We start from the raw sequence: 22,703 nt of genomic DNA, 5'->3' as shown, positions 1-22,703 counted from the left end.
TGACAACAACATTCTGTGTGACGCCATTCATCGTCTACCCCGTGTGCCATCACCATGACCCGTGCGGGGCCGTGTGTCCTGGGCAGCCAAGACCGTCTTCCATCACTGTAAGTAGAACAGTGGGGAGACCAGGGCGGGCTTGGTGCTGTCCCAGGAGCGCACCCAGGCGGATGGTCCCCTCCCTCCTGAACCCCTGACTCCAAAGGTGTCCGGTGTCTCTGTCCTGCTTTGTCCAAAGGCCCCTCCCAATGGAGAGTCTCATTCCTGAGGGTTGGGCATGGAGCCCAGACCTTGTCCGGGAAGAAAGGCTTGTGTAGCCCAAAGGCCGTGTGGCCTGTGCACATGAGCAGCTCTTCTCCCCTGGAGTAGACACGGTCTGCCAGGGCGGCCGCCAGGGCCTCTGCCCTGTGCTTGCCGAGTTATTCCTCAGCCAACTCAAGTGACCACACAGCTTAGGAGGCTGGGTGCTGGGCCCCTGTCCAGCTAGGTGGCCCAGGACAGGGAGCAGCCCAAGGCCTGTCCAGGAGGTGTGTCTGCAGAGCACCTGGTGGGATGGTCCACGGAGACTGGGGGTGAGAGGGTGAAGGGCCTGCAGCCCCAGACCCTCTGCCCTCTTCTCAGACCCTCTGCCCTCTTCTCAGACCAGGATGTCACTGCTGACAGTGAAGGGAGAGGTGGCTTCCCCAGGGTCACACGAGCATGAGGGTCACACACAGCTGCTCTCCCTCCTCCCCCCACCCCCAACACGTCCTGAGTCTTGTGGCCAGCGGACATAGGGACCACACTGCCCGGAATGTTGATGCCAGTCCCCGCGGGCGCGGCCAAGGCCCTCTCAAGTCCACAGCCTCTCCATGTCCCCGCAGCCCACAAGCACAAGAAGCAGGATGTGCTGCAGCCCTGCGACACCGCATACCCCGTGTTCGTGCACCAGACAGCTGTCCAGGAGGCCAACGGCATCATCGAGTGTGGAGCCTGCCAGAAGTGCGCGGGCATCTCGGGTGGGAGAGGGCAGGGGTCCCCACTTCCCCAGCGGGGGACCCACAGGCCAGGCTGGGGGAATATGCAGTATGGGGGCGGAGGGGGGGCAGTGAGGGCAGATCTGGGAAGGAGAGTCAGCGTGCTGCAGAAGCCTGTCCCCAGAGGCACAAGGATGTACCCCGTGAATGACCAGGATGCCAGGCTCCTCTGGCTCTGTGCCTGGCTCCCGAGGGGAGGCCACTGGCCCCCCACACACACCAGACTCTGCCTGGTCCTGACCCCGGGAGGCCTGGTCAAAGTTGTGTCCTGCTGACTCCCACTCAGACCTGGAGCCGCCTGCTGCCAGGAGGTTCTGACCTAGACCTGAGCCGGGGTCAACAGCCTCCTCCAGGCTGTCCTCTCGACTAGTGTGCCACTCCCTGGGCGCTTCCTGGGATGGCTTGAGACCCCAGACCATCCATCCCTTAGGAAATGCTGAGCAGGGGCTGCCGCCTGAAGCAGCAGGCCTGGTGTGTGACTGTGGCCCCCCTCCCGCCCCCCTGCACCCTGCACGGGCAGCTTGCAGGACTTTGGTGCCACCTTGTGGCCAAGCATGAGTACTGCATCCCACGGCCTGCCCCCACACCTGCTCAGGGCAAAGATGGCCACACATCCCCGTTTGCTTTGTGAGGTCTTGACTTATGCTTGTTGTCCCTGCATATATCAGTAGCAAGTCCTTTCATTCTCAAAAATGCCCCCCCCCAAATGTTTGAGCTTCCTCGACTTCTACAATCTGCTGGGAAAGGAGCAGTGCTGCAAAGGCTTGTGGGTAAAACAAGCCATGAGGCCAGCTGGTAGTCAGGACAGGCCTGGGCTGCCCCTGGACTGAGCTGGTCCCAACTCCACGTCCCAGAAGGCTCAGGGTAAAGCTGCCACGGAGGACTGCCCCCCCACCCCCCTGATCTCTCTGCTACAGGACATTTGTGATGCAACAGATTCCCAAGAGCAACCTTCTCCTGCTGGTGACAGACCCCACCTGTGACTGCAGCATCTTCCCACCAGTCCTTCAAGAGGCCATGGAGGTCAAATATATCCTCCCCATCCTCGGGATGGATGGGTCAAGGAGGTGGGAGGAGGGGAGGACATGACACTGAGAGGCTCAGATTTTGAGAGGTGGGGGCCACCCTCTCCGGGCCCCTCCTGACCCTGGAAGCGACTTGCAGGGCAGCTGGTCCCACCAGGGGGTCAGTTCTCCCAGAACTCGGCTTCCAGAATCTCCAGAATCAGCTCCATCACCAGGTGTGTCCACCTTAACGGCAAGCTCTGCACATAACGCCTCTGTCAAGTGTGACAGGATGCGCTCCCAGAAGCTGCGCCGGCGACCAGACACCTGCCATGCCTTCCATCCAGAGGTGGGGGCTCGGGGGTCGGGGTGGGGCTTCTTCCCCAAACCGTGAACCTGGGCCCCTCTGGATGCTGACAGATGCAGCTGCACAGGTGCCTCCGTGGCAAGTGGACTCACCACACATGTACAGTTCAGGGCTGACCAAGGCTGAGGGCCGAGGGAACAGCCTCTCCTTTCCCCAGAATGGAGGGGTCCAACAAAGGGGCCAGGCCATGTCGCCTCCACTTGCTGGAACTTCCCTCCTTCCCCGGGCCATTGGCCTCAATTAGTCCCAGAGACACCCCCACACACACACACCCGGCCTCGGCTGGGGACAGTTACCTCACCTTGAATGTTCTGGGTTCACAGGAGAACGCCCAGGACTGTGGTGGCACCTCGGACACCTCAGCCTCACACCCCCTGCTCCTGCTACCTCTGTGTGCCTGGGTGCTGCCACCCCGGCTGCTGCAGTGACCCCTGCCCAGTCTGACCTGTTTGACAAGTCAATCCTTCCAGAGACACTGGCACGTCAGCAGTGGATGTGGGCTCCAGCGCTCTACAGTGGGATCCTCGCCCAGCTCAACACTCATCCCAAGCTTGGGCTGATGGTCCCTGCCTCCCAAGAGTGCTGGTTGGAGCCAGAAATCGCTCCCCCAAAACCTTGCAGGGTGCCTGGTACTGTCCACCCAAGTCCCAATGTGCATCCTCCTTTCCGTCCCCCTCTTTGGGAGTCCATGAACTCGGTGGGGACCACGACAGAATTTATTTCCAGCTAGACTCCGGAGAGGCTCGGCTGTTTCTCAGGAATCCAGGTGGTCTTCAGTGGAATCCAAGGACTTAGAGGTACTGAGAAAAAGGAGGAGAATGAGGCCAACAGCAGAAAGGAGAAGAGAGCAGGAATGCGCCCACCAGAAATGCAGCCGCCCCGGGGTGAGTGCACGGCAGGGCTGCTCAGTCTCCCCGCTGCACGTCAACTACCTGCATGTGTATGCGAGACAGACAGGGAGAGAGACAGAGGAAAGGCAGGGTCCTTTACATTAACGTGGCTGCATGTGATGTTCACAAACCGTTGATGTTTTTTTAAAAATTCTAAAAATGTCTTGCAAAGCTCTAATTAAAGAATGTCTGCATCTCTAAGAAAGAGCCAATAGGGTGAGATACAAGCTGCTTTGGCGGAAGAGGATGCAAATTCAGGGGAGGTGGCAGCCAACACTGCAGCCAAGCAGAGGTGCAGGAGAGTGTCCCTCATGGTTGACATGGTCAGGGGGCTCCTGAGGGCCAACTCCAGGTCCCCAGGATGCCCAGGTCCCACCGGCAGGTGATCTTTCTCTGGCTGCTGGTAGGCAAGAGACTACCCGACTCTGTCCCGGGGTCTGGAACTCTGGGGAACATTCCAGAGTCCACTGGGAAGGGAGAGCAGGGTCTGGGTCTCTGCGTGGCCGGAAGTGGGTTCTAAGGCTTGGCGCTCCCTTTCAGAACCAAGGGAAGCAAAGACCGTTTCTCATAAACCAAGCTTGCTACTCACCTGGGTTAACAGAACATTCTGGAGTCTGGCCTTCAGAGGTCAGCACTGTCCTTCTCTCTACTTTGGTAGTTTTACCACCACCAAAGGACAGCAGGTGGCAGCCTGGCTCAAGCTAAAGTCCTGTCACCTTGATTTCAGAGACAGGTTAAAAAAACCTAAGGCATTCAGGCATTCAGTCAATGACAAGATACTGGGGGAGAAATTCCTGAAATCCCTCTTCCTTTGCATGACCAAGAGCAAGAGAGCTTTCAAAACACTGGTAGCCCTCTGAGTACACACCCCCTAAATGTCCTAGGCTAGTCTATTTAGTATAGAAAACCTCTCTGGTGGCCAAAAAATACTATGAATAATTCCACAAGATCTTACTTAACTTGAACAGTCAGTTCCTGGAGAGCTTTTTCAGTCTGGGCTCCAGCACTCAAGGGAAGTTTCCAAAATTTTAAGCTTCAGTGTCTAAATTGCAGCTTTAAGCAAGAAGTACCAAAAGCTATGGCGTTAAGGCAGTGTAAAAACAGAAACCCCCAAGAAAAGTTCATGTTCCATTTGGTTCTTTTTATTACAAGTTGAGAACACAGCAAGTAGGGAAATCCCATGGGGAAGGGAACCACCACACAAATGCCTCTCCGGAACCCCAACCTATGATCCCCAAAGTGTGCTTTGTGGCTTCAGCAATTTATAAAGGGGAAGGGGGACAATACTGAAAAGGCCACTATTTAATGGTGAGAGGATGAAGCTGTAGAGGTCCTAACCAGCCCAGGGCCCAAAGGAAATTAAAAATCTGCAGAGCAAGCGAGCCCCTGACTGCTGAGAGTAAGGCATCCAGGCGCCAACCTGTGAGGGTTCTCAGCGAGCTGGTAAGACCGCGGAGGTGGGGAACGGGCTGCGCGCAGACATACACGGAAGTGGGCCCCCCACCCCGAGGTCAGGGGGCGCGTCGGTGGCATTTATTCCTTTTCTCCTAAGGGTTTGTGCTATGTTGAACCAGGCCAGCTCCGTTGGGGTGTGGGGCAACAAGGGCCCAGACTGCTACTGCCACTGGTGGCACAGGGCTGCCTTGGGCCCTCTGACTCCCCAGGGCATGACCACAGAGCAAGCCTGGCTTCTGATATGTGTTGCTGCTCCCATAAAACGGAGGATGTTCCCTCCAGAGGCCATGGCCCAGCCGGGCGGGCTGCCCCAGGGAAGTAATACTGTTCCTTGTCCTGCTGGGCACGGCAGCAGCTCAAGTCGTTCACTGGGTCTACCCAGGACCCAGGGCAGTGACCTTGCTCAGAACCACAACACTCAAGTTCTCCCCAAGGTCCACGGTGGAGTCTTCCTTCCTGGCTCCCACTTGCTGGAGATGGGAGGGGACGAGAAAGGAGAAACAGAACCAAGGAAACACTCCACACTGACACCACAGGGGCCACCTCTGGGACAGAAGCAGCCTTTTTCCACTCCAAGAATCCCTTCAAAGACATCTTTAGGGATTCTACCAGACTCCCTGGCAATAACATACCGCATTTCCTTTTAAAACTTCCCACCACACTATCCCTAAAAAGGGGGGTCCTGGGAATGCTGGTAACTCTGTGGTGGGTAGGTAATAGCAATGCCTTGTAAGCATTCCACTGGCTTTGTTTCCGTCTGTCACCTAGGTTTACCAGGACAGTTAACACAGATGAAACTTGCCTGATGCAAAGGAAGCCCATGGAAATGAGTCAGGAGGCACCTGGACCCAAAAGAACCTCTTTTGTGGCTGGCTCCACGCCAAGAACTATGATGCCAGGGAAAGGTCGATCTTCATTCCCAGCAGGAGGAAGACTACCTCAGGGCAGTGCTTTTAACAGAGCGAAACTCACAGGGATTTCCAGAGCTCCGTAGCAAAAATACAGAGAACTGTCCCCCTCGCAACCAGTAAGCTGAAGGGGATGCCAGGAAGGAATGAGGTCTGATACTAAGAGTCTCCCCTCTCCAACCCCTCTGCCAAGTAGATGGCTCTGCTCCTTAGAAAGGGCCACTGTCAAGAGTAGACAAGTCAGTCTCGCAAACAATACCATCACTAGAGCCTTGATCTAACACATCCTGATAGCCTTTCACGTGCTATTTCCACCGGGAACATACATGCACTTCCTTCCACCTCGGGGCCACAAGGGCACTCAGGCGTAAGAGTGGCCACGTGATTGCTGGGCTGGACGCTCTGCCCCACCAGGGCCCAAGGTGTGCCAGCCTTCCGAAGGCACCTGGGTGCACAAGGCATTATACATTCCAGGGCTGTCACCTGATCATCCTAGTCACTTGTGCAAAATTGAAACAGTGTGTGGTACTTGCATGTTTCGTTCTATACAAAAATTCTCCCTCCCTCCCCTACCCCTATGTTTTAAACATTTATATAAATTTGTATTTAAACAGTAAGTTAGAAATCTTATTTACATTAATTTCTTTGTTCTCCCAAAAGAGCATCTAAAAGTACACTCTCACCCCTTAATAGAATATAAATGTTCACCGAAATTGGTCTGTATTATTGTTTGAAGGAGAGGAAGGGAGAAGGAACCTCCAACTACACTGTCCCCACGTCTAGAAATGAGCAGGATACCGATCAGAAGCCAGTTTGCCTGGGGTCTCATGGAGCCCTCAGCCAGCAGCGCCAAGAACAAGTCAGGGTTCGGGCGTCTTTCCTCTTCCCCACCCTTTGAGGTGTGATTTATTTGTTTTCTCTTCCCAGTCATGGACCGCATGGAGCCCTGGGGCGTCACAAGGCCCCTGAGGCTGCCGCGTTTGGGGCTCCTCTGGTCCTGGCATCGAGGGCCAGCGAGGGAGGCCTGCAGGTGCCGCAGGCCCCGGTCGGGGTCATAGTCCCGGCTCCTGGCAGGTGTCACAGTGCCTCCTCTTCACTGCAGCCTCCGCCGATCATGAAGCGAAACTCCTGGAGGTTCGAGACGCCATGGAAGTGAACGAAAGCGCCAGCCACCACGAAGATGTGAAACAGCTGATGAGAGTGAAACTGGAGAGCAGCGGGGCAGGGGGAGACGACATTATTAAAAATTGGCCGAAGATTTTAAGATCGTGTATACTGAGCAGGGAGAGCGAGGATGGATGGACGTGACAGAACTCGAGTTGGAGGCACTGAAGCTCCGGGAAGATCCATTAAGCGTATCACTTTCTGCTGAGGCCGAGGCCAGCTGTGCCCACAGAAGTCAAGCTGTGGCCCTAAGCTCACGTACACACTTGACACTGGAGGACTTGGCAGACTTGGGGCAGACTCAGGGGTGTTTTCCTCGGTATTCATGGGCTCAGGCACTAGGGCCCTGGTCATTTAAAAGCTGCTCTAGGAAAACGGAGGGACTTCCAGGATGGGGCACAGTCAACCATCAGGCAGCCAGACTTCAGCTCAAAGATGCTAAAATTACATGTATGAGATGTGACTTCAAAAGACTAGGAATACAAGCCCTTTTACTTCCTTCTCAAGCCAGAAGCTTCTACAAGCATGTGACAGGTCTGATTTAACCTGTTCTGTTGAGGACTAGGCTAGTACACACCTTAAAAGGGGATATGGTATTTGCTCAGTGCACCAAATATCACTTGCAGAATCACACTATTCTCACCCAGGAACTTCCACATGCCACAGGCGCGGCCAAAACAACAATATAACAAAAAAACACTATTCTCTCATTTTAGTCTCCAAATGAAAAAGTACAATGGCAAAACTAATTATCAAGGGACAGACACTGATTTTAGAAGAGATGCTTCCTATAAAAGCAATGGGGATTCATTTGCAGAAAAGGGGGGAGGGTGGTAAAATTTCTCCATTATCAACGTCAAAACTATGATGAGGTGATCTCAGAAAGATATATCTGATCATCTGAACTTCAAAAGATGAATTAGGATTTTCTCTCTTTTTAAAGAGTAGCTAAACTAAATCTCTGAAGAGACTAGAAGATCAGCTCAGTCTATATAATCAGTAACTGGCTGAGGAACAGAATTCTGGAAGGCCAAATTCCCTATCAAACACCACTGTACTGTTGAAAATATCTCAGGCCATCTTTAGTTACAAGATGTTCTGTCTCCTGGGCCCTGTACTTTTTTTCCCCCTCTCTTAACAACTGTAGTTATCCCATCTCCTCTTCCAACCAAACACAGATACCAGTCTTTTGTTACAAGTCGCTGAATTTTGGTATCAAAAAGGACCTCAGTAAAAATCTGGCCTATCACCCTCCTCCCATACACCAGGAAACCAGACAAAGAAGACTTGCGGGATAGTGCACAGCAGCAGACAGAAATTCCATGCCTGCCACTTAATAGCCAGGGATGCTGGATAAGTAGTTACCTAATCTCCCTGAGCCTCATTTCCGTATCTGTGAAATAAGAACACTGATAACAGCTGCTACACTTTACAAGGCCAATGTATTTAAAGAGACCATCCATGTAAAGTACTCCCTCAGTACCGTGCCAGGCGCCAATAAATGTTAGTTATTATTGCACTTATTGCCCAAAGAGACACAGCTAAGGAGGGAAAGCTGAGGGCTAGAATACAGATCTCTGGATTTTGTGTCTAAAACTTTTTCAACTATTTCACTTCCCAGTCTGCCAACAACCCACCAACAGATGGACGAATACACACTAAGCCCGTGACCACACTTACCCAGATGTCACACTTGCCGGGAAAGAAGCGTTCAGGGATGCGAGCAGCATAGAGGGCAGCGCCTGTGATGTAGAGGCTGGCCATGAGCATCAACCAGCCAATCTGCCCTATGGTGGCAGCTTTCAGGAACCCCTCTGAGATGACATAGTGCAGGGTAGGAATGATTCCACTCAGGCCCAGGCCCAAAAACACTCCTAGGGGTCAAGAAAAGAACAGTAAAAATGCAGAAGAGAAACAAGGAAGAACAACTTGGGCAATCGCAGTACCTGTGATTCCGTAAGCTGAATATCCCTAAGCAGGATGCAACATTAGCCTCTTGTTTGAAAGGAAAAAGGGCTCTTCAAGCTCTGTCTGGGGTTCTGCCACGCAAGACAGCACAGCCAAGTTCTAGACAAGAGTCTATTTACAATCGCAAAGAGCCTCCTGCTGACAAAGGCTCATCTTAACAAGTCAGTCGTCTCCAGGGGTTTGGAATTAGGGTGCTCAGTGTTCCAGGAACAGACAGCTCGGGGAGTTGGCTTAAAGCAGTGCTAAATGCTGCTTCTTTAAACACACAGATTAGGGTAGAGAGCAGTTTTACACATTTATCTTTCTTAAAGTCCCAGGGTGGAGGGTGGGAGAAGCGATGAGAAAGGTGCCCTGGACAGCCCAGGCCCCAGGGTACCAGTCAGGTACAGAAATCTATCAGCCTGGCTCCACCACAGCCAGACTGCCATCAAAGTCAGAGGCTTTCAAACTTCTGGATATGACCTAGATTACAAGATAAACTGAATCGGATCAGCAACTTTTTAAATGAACTAGACTAAAAAAAATATCAAGGAGTTTCCGTCGTGGCTCAGTGGAAGTGAACCTGACTAGCATCCATGAGGTTGCAGGCTCAATCCCTGGCCTCAGTGGATTAAGAATCCAGTGTCACAGATGCAGCTCGGATCCTGCGTTGCTATGGCTGTGGTGTAGGCCGGCAGCTGCAGCTCCGATCCAACCCCTAGCCTGGGAACCTCCATATGCCCAGGGAGCAGCCCTAAAAAGCAAAAAAAAAAAAAAAAAATCAGACTGTCAGGTGGAGGGTTAGGTATCAGTTTTTCCAAGTTTTATACAGTGAATTTATGTATTACATACATGTTTTTAAGGTTATAATAGAAAATGTCATGATCAAAAAGGTTTAAAGGTAACTTGGATCTAAAACTATTTTGAAATCTGCATCAACAAAGCACACAGGAAGGCCTCACAGCAGCCAGTAACTGCTCCCGCATTTTGACACACAGTTAATAATGACCTTTGCAAAACAAACTGTCACTTGGTAGGCTTCCTCAAAAGACACAGAGTCTATTTCTTGCTTTGGACATTACAATAAGCACTACCGTGCAACCGTACCCCTTGCACACTTGGGAATGAGAGAGGTGTCCAGGAGGGCAGAGCAGAGGCAGTGCTGCCTCAGAGACACACGAACAAGAGAGCCAAAGCGGTGACTACCTTTCCCACCTCCCCTTCTCCTGACAGAAAGCTTCCGCAGTCCTGTTCTCTCACTGCTCTTTTCTTCCCTGGGCTAAGCAGAGGCTGCTAGTGGTCAAAGCCAAAGGCTCAGGAACGTGGTTCTGATGGGTACAGAGCAGCCCTTGCGGCTCCACTTGCTCCAATCAGCAAAGACATTCCCAGGTCACATGCCCCGCAGACAACCCTGGCTGAGCACAGCTGGTGAGACCCAGCTCCCCTGCAGCGTGTACGATGGAGCTTCTGTCTACAGAGTAATTTTCCCATCCAAGACCTGTTCGCCTCAAGACTGAGGGCCATCAAACAGAAAGGGGATTGACACCTGTAGTAGGACCCTGTGGGGTCCCTCCCAGGCAGGAAAGCCATACCATGTCCCCCATTTCTTGTTTGTAGAGAAAAGGTTTCAGCCTCCTGGACCTTCCCTGAGGTCCAAAAGGCAGATTCAAACAGTTACCGACTGGAGGAGTGAGGGAATGCAGAGAAAGAACACAGGGCAGTGCAGGCCAAGGCCCGTCCCTCCTCCAGGGAAACACATGGCTTCTGGCCCATGAATGAGTGTCCAGGACAGCACCTCCCCACACTCTTACCTGCTCTTACTCCCCGATACTGAGGGGTGGCGAACATGTCCCATTGGGAGACGATGATGGCTGCGATGCCCAGCACACAGATGACAATCAAGTAGATGAAGCAAGGTTGCGGGTTACAGTAGAAAGAATAATAAAGCCAAGGAACAAAACTTCCCATGATCAGAAGAGCAATCCCGGAGTAATCTAGTCTAGAAGAGCAAAAAAATCCATTTCCTGTTAAAAATAACTGCCTGCTACAGGTTCCAATCAAAGTTCCCAGCAGATGGTATCAAGGATTCTGCCAATTCTGCTGGAAGTACTTTCCTGACCCACCGACTCTAAGTCACCAACCAAAATATGGCCTTTACAGGTACTTACTTAGAGAAGAGCCGGGAGACCCCTTCCGAATGGCAGTAGACTGTGTGGAACAGCCACGAAAAAGAAAGGCAGAGAATGGCCCCCAAGAAGAATAATCCAAAAACCACTTTCTCCTGCAAGGGGGCCACAAAGGAGATGTTTGGGCGAAACATATAAAAGATCCCCAGGCACAAGAAGAACACACAACCTAGGAAAAGAGTATGGGAAGAGAGAAAGGGTTATCCTTTTGAAGGCACAGTGCTATATACTATGTTTTCAATCCTTCATAATGCAAAGTTCCATGAGAAAATTTTCCCAAATAACTGAACCTTATCCAAACTTTTGGTCTACCCCAAACACTGTGGTATCACATATTCCTTAGCTTCACAAACCAAGTACAAAGAATAACCTATTTATCTAAGAGCATAATCAAAAAAAAAAAACAGACAATGCTGCTATTTTTAGAAAACCAAAGAAGCCCACTTCTATCTCTAGACCCAGTGTAAAATTTGATTTACACAGTCTTTGGCATACATGCTACAGCCCAGGTTTCAAAGGCCCATTTTGCAATTTCTTTTGCAATGAATGTTGATATACCAAACTCTGCCTGGAAATACAGTTTTCCTCCATCCACAGCTGTCAGGAAACTTTATGATTCTCTGGTCCTCACCAGTTGGTCCAGAAGATTCAAGAGTTAAAGACAATGAAATGCCTATTTGGGCCATTGCATAACCAATTTTTAAACTGTTCTTCACAGGAAGATCCCATGTTCTTATTGCTTAGGGAAAGGCCACTTAACACAAGACAGGCACATAAATTAAGAAGTTAAACATAACTAAGTGATTCTGTTTGATCCACTTAATAAAGGAGCTACCCTCGAATAAGAGGTCATCAACCAACTTGACATGATTCTCTATCGGACATGCACCACACTGACTACACCAGCAGCCTGGAACCTGGAGACACATTGGAAATTCAATGAGGGATAGAAATGCCCCTCAAATGGGGTAAGGGCAGACACTGTGTAGTATACTCACAGGGCTGTGTGGTCACCACCACTATTCAACCCTAGAATGTTTTCATCAGCCCAAAGAAAGTCCCATGCCTGTTCAGCTATCTCCCATTCCCACTAGACAGCTCTAGACAACCTAGCCTACTTCCTATCTCTGCTGACTTCCCCATTCTGGGTATTTCATGTATATAGACGACACAACCACTGGCCTCTGTTGGCTCCTTCCACTTAGCACAATGTTTTGAAGGCTCACTCATGTGGCCCATTATCTGCAGTCCATCCTTTTTGTGGCCGTATAATATTCCACTATATGGATATACCACATTTTATTTATCCATTGGCTCATAAATGTTCAGGTTGTTTACACTTTTGAGCATTACTGTGAAAAATGCTGCCAAAAACATCCATGTACACATTTTTGTGTGAATATGTTTTTAATTCTCTTGGGTATATACCTAGAATGAGAATTGCTGACAATTCTAAACTTTCTGAGGAAGCGCCAAACCATCTTCTGTAAGGGCAGCACCATTTTATATTCCACCAGCAAGGCATGAGAGTTCTATATCCCCTACCCTGGCAGACTTGTTATTTTCCACTTCCTTGGTAAGAACCACTCTAGTACATGTGAAGTGCTATCTCACTGCACTTCCTCAAATGAGTCACGATATTGAGCATCTCTTCAGGTGTTCGTTGGCCATTTGTATGTCTATTCTGATGCTTTCCCCACTTTTAAAACTGAGTTATCTTTCCGTTGTTTAGCTGTAAGAGTTCTTTGCTAGACCTTTACCAGACACATGATTTGCAAACACTGTCTCCATTCTGTGGGTTATCTTTTTACTTTCTTGATAATGTCCCCTGACATACAAAAATTTTTAATTTGATCAAGTCCAATTTAATTTTTCTTTGGCTGCTCACAATTTAGGTGTCAATTCTAAGAAATTTAATCCAAGGTCATAAAGATTTACAGCTATGGTCTCTCCTAATGGGTTCATAGCTTTAGCTCCTCTGTTTCGGTCTTTGAACCACCTGGAGTTAATTTTTCTATATGGTGTGAGTTAGAGGTCCAACTTTAGTCAATTGCGTACTGGTTGCTCAGCCTTTCCTAACACCATTTGCTGAGGACTGTTCTCTCCCCCACTGTACTCTTTCTTCAATATACAGTCATGATGGGAAAAAATATCATAGATCACATCCTACTTCAAACCAAACTGAAATTTAATAGCGAATAGTCTAAGTAATGAATTTCAAAAAATCAGTTTACTTCTATTACATAACTACCCTCCTCTCCGTGCTCATTAAAACACTATACTCCATTTTGTATGGTGCCTTTTCCTTGGCCTGGTTTAAGGGCATGTCTGAAAATCTAGTAGAGAAAAATGTAACTCGGCTATAATGAAATCATTATGTAAACCAGGATAATTACAACCGGTGAGAAATCACATTGTTAGAAATACAGAAAACAAAAATGGCAAGTACAAAATACATTTTCTAAGTTCTGGTTTCTTTTCTTTTTTTCTTTTTTTGTCTTTTTAGGGCTACACCTGTGACACATGGAGGTTCCCCGGCTAGGAGTCGAATCGGAGTTGTAGCTGCCGGCCTACACCACAGGGACAGCCACAGCCACGGAGGAGACAAGCCATATCTTCGACCTACACCACAGCTCACGGCAACACCGGATCCTTAACCCATGAGCGAGGCCAGGGATCGAAACTTTGTCCTCGTGGATGCTAGTCAGAGTCATTTCCGCTGAGCCGCGATGTTTCCCATTTTCTGTTCTGTCTTTACCCTCCAATACCTTGGTGGGGGAGAGAGAGAGTGATCCCCTCACACCACCATTACATACCTAAGAGATGTGTCCAGATGTTGCCCGTCTCTGTGTGTATTCTGAAAATGCTCTTAAAACAGGCCCGGAAGGAGGGCATGGGGGGCCGGTGTCCATGTAAAAGGAAGTCGTTATCCTTGAGCCAGTCAGGCAGCACATCGTGAGGGATTACTCGCCATCGACCTTCCCACACCTGGAAGAGTATCACCCAGTACCTCTGAGTCTGTCAGTTAAGCAACACTGACAACTATCTCTTACCACACTTGTCTTTTAGTAAGAAAACTAACATTCAAGAGGTATAATGTCCTAGATTCTGAGTTTTTTAAAAACTCGAGGAAAAACATTTTCTACAATGGTGGGGGTGGGGGGTTCATAAGAAAGGGACGAGTAAATGAAACTTACAGAAAACACCCAAGAGTGGCTAAAGGCAGGCACCCAGCCCTCATCCTCCACCAGACTGTACCTCTGTAAAATCCATGCCATATTAACTAAGACTACTTATTTATTTATTTATTATTTACTTGCTTGCTTTTTAGGGCTGAACCTGCAACATATATATATAAGTTCCCAGGCTAGGGGTCGAATCAGAGCTGCAGCTGCCGGCCTACGCCACAGCAACACCAGATCCGAGCTGCATCTGCAACCTACACCACAGCTTGTGGCACCCTCAGATCCTTGACCCACTGAGCAAGGCCAGGAATTGAACCCATATCCTCATGGATACTAGTTGGGTTTGTTACCACTGAGCCACAACGGGAACTCCACCAAGAACATTTTATACTTAATGCTCCTATTTGTGGAAAAAAAACACAGGCTCACACTCATGTACCTTTTGCTAAAATTTCTCCCTCCTGCTTACTCTTTCTCCTCCTACCACAGCAAACAGGATGCAGGAAAGAAAGCACAGGAGTCGGGAAATCTTGGATCTGTCATTAACTAGTTGAATGAGCTTTAATTAATTAGCTTTAATTAACATACAATCCTCAAGCCTCGGTTTCCTCGTTTATAAAATGAGGACAGAAGGAGGTTATGAGGACCAAAGGAAATGACCCAAAGCACTCCATAAATAAATGACTTGGCAAATCCCAGTTCCCGCCCCAAAAGGGGTGTGCAGCCCTGACCGCCCCACAGGCTACCGCCTGAGAGTTCATGACCAGCCTTCCTGCCCTGCTCCTTGTTGTCACCCTCCCCCCACCAGACTGTAAAGGAAAGGGGTCAGGAGCCCCTCCCCCAGTCCATCATCCCCTCCGCTTGGCTCCTTTTAATGTCTCTCGGCCGAGAGAGAGACAGGACCACATAAGCCTCTGCTAAACTGAGGAAGAGTGCAGGGACACGGCTGGACCACACACCTCCAGCCACTGTGCCTACCCTGTGGCTCCATAACACCTCCTGGTCATTACTCTCTCGTATCCTTCCTTAGGGACATTTTTAGAGACCCCTCTGTGGACTCCAAAGGGAGTGGGGACTAACAACAGAAGCACAGGAGTGGCCCTCTTAACACTTACTCCCTCCCTCCCCCGCATTTCAACGCAAAGCCTGAGGCCTGTGCCAATCCGGCCACTCCCTGCTTGTTCCCAAGGGACAAGAAAATACAGTAACACCAAAGGACTAGCCTAGACTGTGGATGTCTACTGCTAATTGTGCCGCCACTTACGGAAAAGCTGTTTAAGCTCCTCTGCAGGGCTTCCTGGAGAGAAAAAGTCACCCCAAGATACTGATTTTTCAGTCTAATTTGAACTTGGGTAACAGTTGAGATTAACAAGACACTACTACTATGTTTCACTTTGGGAAAGTTTTACTTTCAAAGATAGAAATCAATCCTTACCTCCCTCAAGGCAGTTCACAACACCCCAACAGCTCAGCTGTGACCATATGGAAAGTGTTAATGTGTAATCGTAGCTGAAACAGGCCCAAAAACCTGTCACATTTCTTACTAGTTGCATATGCATACAACGTCAGAGTGGTCAGAGTGATTGGCTCTAAGCAAACATCCTGGGGGTCTAAAGACAGAGTGAGGAGCTGTGCTTCCATGATCATACTGCGAGTGGTGTCATGTTCAGACACTGCCCCCATGGGCTCACCCTGCAGTGCAGCCAAGTGCCAACCCAAATAGGTATTCTCTCTCCTCCCCAAGGTCACAGCTTAGTCACTTATTTATAAGCCTGAAGGACAATGCCTAATTAGCAATGGTCCACTAGGTTTGTATTAGACCATATAATTATAATGCACAAAATATAATTAAAACAAAAACTACCCACAGAACATCTCTCATTCCCACATGGGCCTGTCTATGCTGGTAAAATGGCAACTGAAGGCTGGGAAAAAAGAGACACCAAGACCAAATCTGGCCATTCTATAAAAGTCTAAATTATTTCACTTCCCTTATTCCTATAAGAAAAGCTTTTCCAAAATGGAAAGTACACCAGTAAGGTGACAAGTAACTTGTCTGTTTGTCTTTTTAGGGCCGCACCCACGGCATATGGAGGTTCCCAGGTCAGGGGTCAAATTGAAGCTGTAGCCACCAGCCTACACCACAGCCACAGCCATATGGGATCCAAGCCATGTCTGCAACCACAGCTCACGGCAATGCCGAATCCTTAACCCACTGAGCGAGGCCAGGGATCGAACCCACAACCTCATGGTTCCTAGTTGGATTTGTTAACCACTGAGCCATGACAGGAACTCTGACAAGTAACTTTTTTGTGTGTGTGTCTTTTTAGGGCTGCACCTGCAGCATATGGAAGTTCCCAGGCTAGAGATAGAATCGGAGCTGCAGCTGCCAGCCTACACCACACTCACAGCCACAGGTGTGTCGGTCTACACCACAACTGAGCTCTGGGTAGGGGAATGCCAGATCCTTAACCCACTGAGTGAGGCCAGGGATTAAAGCTGCATCTTCAGGGATACTAGTCAGGTTCTTAACCAGCTGAGCCACAACAGAAACTCCAGTAACTGTATTTTAAACTCCAGTAACTTCATTTTAAACTCTAGTAACTTCATTTTAAACTGTCAGCATACAGAGTTCCCACTGTGGCACAGCAAGTTAAGGATCGTGTTGTCTCTGTGGAGGCACGGGTTCGAACCCCAGTCTGGCATAGTGAGTTAAGGATCCAGTGTTGCTGCAGCTATGGCGTAAGCTGCAGTTGTGGCTCGGATTCAATCCCTGGCCCAGGAATTTCTATGACGTGGGTATGGCCAAAAAAGAAATTAAAAAAATAAAAAGTAAACTGTTGACTTGCTTCCAACCCAAGAAATAGAGACCTATGTCACTAATCTCTGAGGGCTATCAGGGTGGGCAGCTCAGGCCGCAGTGGGTGGAACAACCCAGGAAGCCTCTCTCCTTTGCTCACAGATAAGCTGCTGTGGGTGATAAGGGAATCGTAATAATTTCTGTGCGGTTTTTCTTCAGAAAACCGCACGCAGTCTATAGCAAACAAATAAATGCCCTATTCATTCGCCCTCTAGCTGTTAACCTGGAAAGTTTTATTTGCTTCATTCTTTATTCTGAGTTTAGAAAGGAGAACAAAAAGTCAGGCAACAGGACCCCACTGACCCGTAAATAGAAAAATTCCTAGTGGCTGACACTAAATATTCAACTTTGAGAGATTTAACACCAAACCTGCTTTTTGAAAAAGTATATATTTTAAATTCCTTTGTGCACATTCTCTTGAGACAGTGGTTACTAGAATGGGCCTATTGTTCTGCCTGGCTTTTTCTTTACCATTTTCAAACACTGACTAAAACATCCTGGGTTTTAGGGAGTTTCTGCTGTGGCTCAGCACAAATGAGTACGACTAGTATCCATGAGGATACAGGTTTGATCCCTGGCCTCGCTCAGTGGGTCAGGGATCCAACATTGCCATGAGCTGTGGTGTAGACTGCAGAGGCAGCTTGGATCCTGCGTTGCTATGGCTGTGGTGTAGGCTGGCAGCTGTGCTCCTATTTGACCCCTAGCCTGGGAACTTCCATATGCCACAAACGCGGCCCTAAAAAGCAAAAAAAAAACCTGGGCTCTAAAAGCAGACCCATAAATGTTCAGCCCCTCCACCACCACTCCCCATCCATCCTTTTGTCTTGGAAGGGGTGCCTATACTCAAATTAGATGCTCTCCTCTTGGCTCGGACCCAAAACACAGTACTCCAAATCAACCAGTCCCAATTATTTCTAGCATCATGGTAAATGTAGGAGAGCCTAAATTTAGTTTTCAGGATCAGAGACTGACTACATGCATTAAAAGTCTTGGTTTCATAAAACCCACTTAAAAGCTAAATGTCAGAAAAATGTTTTCTCTAAATGATCAACAATTCTTCAGAAATGTTTAATAAATAAATTTACACACACACACACTGACTTGTGTTGACTTTAGCTTCTACCTGCTAAAGGATCCTATGGGATCAGATGAATCAAGGTGCTTTACCTGAACCAGTGTCCCTCACCATTTTCTCTAAGCAAGCAACCCACCAGTCACCATTCTAGAGGAAAAAATCCCCACATGGGCCCTAATGAATCAGGAAAGAGACCAGCTACACTGAAAATACCAGATGTGCATGAAAACTGGGCAAGTCCTATCTGAAAAGGAGTCTGACTGCCCACAGTCCCTAAGAGCAGCACGTCTGCTGTCACAGTACAGCAGATTCAGGGGACTTGGAAACGACATTTTCACATCTTTAGGCATCATCAGACATCTCCAAATTTGTTTCATTTGTCTTGTCTTTCATTCTGTCTGTCTTCTGACATCCACTCTGTTAACCTACTATCAGGAAGGCCATTTCCCGGCTGGTATTGTAGCCTTACCACAACCTTACGCTGCTACAGGCAAACCAGTGTCTTGGGCCTTGACCAGAGTTACAGTCTTAACACTACTTCTGCCCTACTGTGCTGCACACCATCCACAAAGTACGCCCAAGGCCAAGGCGCTCCATTCTCCTTGGGAAGGGCTAAACATACAGCATGGAAATGACAAGCCAGGCCACCTTACCTTACAAACGAACTCTTCCATTCTTTCCATTGCATGGTGGGCTTGTAAGAGGGGAGACATGCCCATAAATCCCTCGTCTTCCTGAGACGCCTCATTGTCACACTCAGGCTCCTCCAAGCTCTGCAAGGCAACCACAGAACAGTCAAGGGCAGTCAAAGACTAAGACAAGGAGCCAAAGGATGCAAACGACACATCTCCCTTGAAGAATTACAGTGAAATTCTCTTAAGGTCAAAACAAGGCCTCAGACAAGTAACAATATAGGAATTAAGGTAGGTTTATTATAGAATTATGAATTCTAGAAATGACCAAGAGTTGCCTGACGCTTCTCAGAAAGATAGATGAATTATGACAACAGCATTCCTATGTTTGTTTCAGTAGCAAATTCCAGGAGTAGCCTGAATGCTTCAAGAATTACATTCACTGGAGTTCCCATTGCAGTTCAGCAGAACCGGAACCCAACTATTATCCATGAGGATGCAGGTTCGATCCCTGGCCTCCCTCAGTGGGTTAAGGACCCAGCGTTGCCATGAGCTGTGATGTAGGTCACACCACAACAGGAACTCCCTAAGACTTACTAAATTCTTAAAATATACCAAGCACAAATGAAAGGCCATCTAACTTAATCCTGACAGCCACCTTATTAGGTTAATATTCTTATCCCCATTAAACATATAAAGAACATTAGGGAGGAGTTCCCGTCGTGGCGCAGTGGTTAACGAATCCAACTAGGAACCATGAGGTTGCAGGTTCGATCCCTGGCCTTGCTCAGTGGGTTAAGGATCCGGCGTTGCCGTGAGCTGTGGGTTACAGACGCGGCTCGGATCCCGTGTTGCTGTGGCTCTGGTGTAGACTGGTGGCTACAGCTCTGATTTGACCCCTAGCCTGGGAACTCCATATGCCCCGGGAGTGGCCCTAGAAAAGGTAAACAGACAAGAAAAGAAAAAAAAAAAAGGAGAACATTAGGGAAAGAAGTTAAATTAAGTGGCCCAAGATTAAAACTAACAAAGTAGAAAAGTAAAAAAAGCCAAAACCCAGTCTTTGTACATACTTGAACAAATGATCACTTTGAGGAAATGCAGGAAGACATGACAATCTGGATAGGTCTTAAGGGATAAATCACTAAAATTAAGAATTACTTCCAAGTCAAGCAACATACAGGTTAAGACAGAGTGATGTTGTAAGAAGGGCAATGAGCTAAAACTCAGGAGAGTCAAGTCGTAGCTCGGTTCAACCACTAATATCAACAGACTTTTTCTTTTTTTTGGCTGTGCCCACAGCAAATAAAAGTTCCCAGGCCAGGGATGGAATCCACCACCACAGCAGCATCTGGAGCCACTGCAGTGACAATGCCAAGTTCTTAACCTGCTGCACCAGCAGGGAACTCCCCAATGGACTTTCAAACAAGTCTCTCAACCTTTCTGAACCTCCATTTCTCATTTCTATGAGAAGAAGAAGGAGAAGTTTAGGAGTTCCCATTGTGGTGCAGCTGAATCGAATCCAACTAGGAACCATGAGGTTGCAGGTTCGATCCCTGGCCTCACTGAGTGGGTTAAGGATCCGGTGTTGCTGTGAGCTGTGGTGTAGGTCACAGGTGTGGCTTGGATCTGGAGTTGCTGTGGCTCTGGTGTAGGCCGGTGGCAACAGCTCTGATCAGACCCCTAACCTGGGAACCTCCATATGCTGCTGGTGCAGCCCTAGAAAGGGCAAAAAGACAAAAAATAAAAATAAAAAAAATAAAAGGAGAAGTTTAAACTAAACCTCTAGTCTTCTCTATTCTCTAAAATGTGGGGGTTCTGTCACTCAGAGAATGATGACGCCACAAGGAAGCCAATTCCTACTCTGTTGGTGAGGTTAACAGCACTGCTCACGACACAACTTCACACAGAAGCACAATGATCTTCCAGAAAGCTGACCAGTAAAGATGACCACAAAGAGGCAGGAGGTAATCTGCCACTGAACTTGAACATGTTTAAAAAGCAATCCTAAGACTATATTTTCCTACTCTTCACGTTTCAAAGTAACTATAGGCTATTAAGTAGCATGTGAGATGATACACACTCAATCTCGATTTTTAAAACATCATGCTCTTCCAGAAAACTATTGTGAATCTGCTTCTCTACCAATAAACCAGCCTCCCTTCTTTACTTACCTAAACCTACCTTCCCAGCCCATCACCATCACTTTCCTATTTAAACCTCCTAACTCCTCCAGCCCAGTGTTTCTCCATCTCTCCTCCCTGCAGACTACTCCCCACCCCAACCCCGAGAGCTAAGAGCACTTTAAGATCTCTTCCACCAACCCCGTGAAATTTTAGTAACACAGCCCTTTGGAAGGCTACAAGCCACTGTAATATCTAAGAGTGTCTTACTCCACCAGAGAATATAGGGGCTAGTCAACTAAGTGCCTCTTCTGAATTTCTTCATCATTTAAAGTCTAGGGCCACAGAATTGTATACTTTAAAGGGGGTTAGAATGGGAATTTTTACATTATAAATTTTGCCACAGTAAAAAAAAAAAAATTATTTTTATTTATTTTTTTTTTTTGCTTTTTTAGGGCCACACCTGGAGCATATGGAGGTTCCCAGGTCGAATTGGAGCTGTAGCCTACAACACAGCCACAGCAACGCCAAATCCAAGCCACATCTGCAACCTACACCATAGCTCACAGCAACGCTGGATCCTTAACCCACTGAGCAAGGCCAGAGATTGAACCCGTACCCTCATGGTTACCAGTCAGATTCGTTTCCACTGTGCCACAATGGGAATTCAAAAAAAATTTTTAAAGGAAGCAAAGAGGTCACAAGTCAAAAACTTACACATTTATAAGAAATTGTTGTAAGAAATAAAAACTTAGGATTTGTAAGAAACTGGATAAACAAGTGCAATATATCTATGTAATAGAACACTCTTCAGTAATAACATAAACTGACACAAAACAATGTGGGTGAGCAGCAGAAAACGCCAAGAGAAAGAGACCAACTATTACGAGTATGTATCACATGACTATGTTTATATTAAGGCCAATGACAAGAAAGCAAAACAAATCTACTGGGGCAGAAGTCAGAATAATGCTGATCTCTGGGGACAGGGGAGGATTACTGACTGCAAAGGGCAAAGGAGAAGTTTCGACATGGTGGAAATAATTGGAATCTTGATCTGTGTGGTCGTCAGACACGGGCAGTGTCACTGTACCATATATTTAAGATCTGGGTATTTTACTGTGTTTAAATTATTCTCCAGCAAAATGCTTTAAAAAAAAACCCAGGAGGGTGAGAGTGGAGGTGAAGTTAGGCAGGAACCAGCTCCTTAAAGGTCTGGAGATTAAGGAGTTTTGTTACCCTGCAAACAAAGCAGAGCATTTAAAGGCTGAGGTCAGGGCAAGCAGAGCATCACTAGCTTTGCATCTGCAAACTTGCTTTGGCAACAGAGACAAGGGAGACAGGAGAGAAATAAATTAAGAAAATAAAGTCTATAGCAGTGTGAGGTCAACTAGGGGCAATTTTACCCTCACCCCTGCCAGGCGAGATCTGGCAATGTCCGGATTCATTTTTACTTGTCACAAGTGGTGGGAATGCTACTGGCATCTAGCAAGTAGGGGCCTACAGTGCAAAGGACTATCGGCCTAAATGTCACTCAGAGTTGAGAAACTCTGGTCTAAGAGGGTCTATACACTTTAAATTATGTAATGCCAGGTTCAACATTGTGTTCACATGAGACACATTGTATCAGTCCCTCACTGTGACAGATGCTAGTAAGAGTGAGCTACTTAATACTAAGTGGTGGGGCTAGATGCTAATGTTCATTCAAAAACTTCAAGAAGGATTCATTGACCTTCTTGAACCTGAGGTTAAACCATGTGTTCAAGGTCACACACCCAGAAAAGGCCAGAGTCAGAAGTTCAACTCCAGGTCCACAGAGTTCCTCCTCTGGTCACTCCGTTTACAGTGCTGTAGTTATGAAACAGCCTGTTTCTGTGCACAACAGACACTAGAC

General features: G+C 48.0%; 2 protein-coding genes across 11 annotated transcripts in view; one reads left to right on the top strand and one right to left on the bottom strand.

Annotated features, from left to right (window-relative positions):
* Nucleotides 1–6,904, top strand: part of CACNA2D4 (calcium voltage-gated channel auxiliary subunit alpha2delta 4) — a 94,674-nt gene extending 87,770 nt beyond the window's left edge. For 4 of the 6 annotated variants that reach the window (XM_084957062.1, XM_084957064.1, XM_084957061.1 and 1 more), the window contains 6 exons: nucleotides 87–107; nucleotides 864–981; nucleotides 1,934–2,046; nucleotides 2,287–2,369; nucleotides 2,711–3,271; nucleotides 5,501–6,904. In XM_084957062.1, the coding sequence (XP_084813188.1) occupies nucleotides 87–107; nucleotides 864–981; nucleotides 1,934–2,046; nucleotides 2,287–2,369; nucleotides 2,711–2,815 (440 nt within the window). In that variant the 3' untranslated portion in view covers nucleotides 2,816–3,271; nucleotides 5,501–6,904. The remainder of the gene's footprint in view (nucleotides 1–86; nucleotides 108–863; nucleotides 982–1,933; nucleotides 2,047–2,286; nucleotides 2,370–2,710; nucleotides 3,272–5,500) is intronic. The other 2 variants (XM_084957063.1, XM_084957065.1) reach the window with 1 other exon arrangement.
* The window catches only part of ADIPOR2 (adiponectin receptor 2), a 63,182-nt gene continuing 44,876 nt past the window's right edge, over nucleotides 4,398–22,703 (bottom strand). For 4 of the 5 annotated variants that reach the window (XM_085024820.1, XM_021091197.2, XM_005664110.4 and 1 more), the window contains 6 exons: nucleotides 18,711–18,830; nucleotides 13,754–13,925; nucleotides 10,920–11,106; nucleotides 10,563–10,750; nucleotides 8,485–8,678; nucleotides 4,398–6,846 (listed from right to left, as the gene is read on the bottom strand). In XM_085024820.1, coding sequence (XP_084880946.1) covers nucleotides 6,718–6,846; nucleotides 8,485–8,678; nucleotides 10,563–10,750; nucleotides 10,920–11,106; nucleotides 13,754–13,925; nucleotides 18,711–18,830 — 990 coding nt within the window. In that variant the 3' untranslated portion in view covers nucleotides 4,398–6,717. The remainder of the gene's footprint in view (nucleotides 6,847–8,484; nucleotides 8,679–10,562; nucleotides 10,751–10,919; nucleotides 11,107–13,753; nucleotides 13,926–18,710; nucleotides 18,831–22,703) is intronic. The other variant, NM_001007192.1, reaches the window with a different exon arrangement.

Source organism: Sus scrofa, chromosome 5 (assembly GCF_054392235.1).
Source record: "Sus scrofa isolate SSC_HxYL_T2T_F1_AM1 chromosome 5, Sscrofa_HxYL_maternal_Yorkshire_Landrace_v2.0, whole genome shotgun sequence".
Classification (NCBI taxonomy): domain Eukaryota; kingdom Metazoa; phylum Chordata; class Mammalia; order Artiodactyla; family Suidae; genus Sus; species Sus scrofa.
Note: the sequence above shows the minus strand (reverse complement) of the source record. Positions and strands in the feature narration are given on the sequence as shown.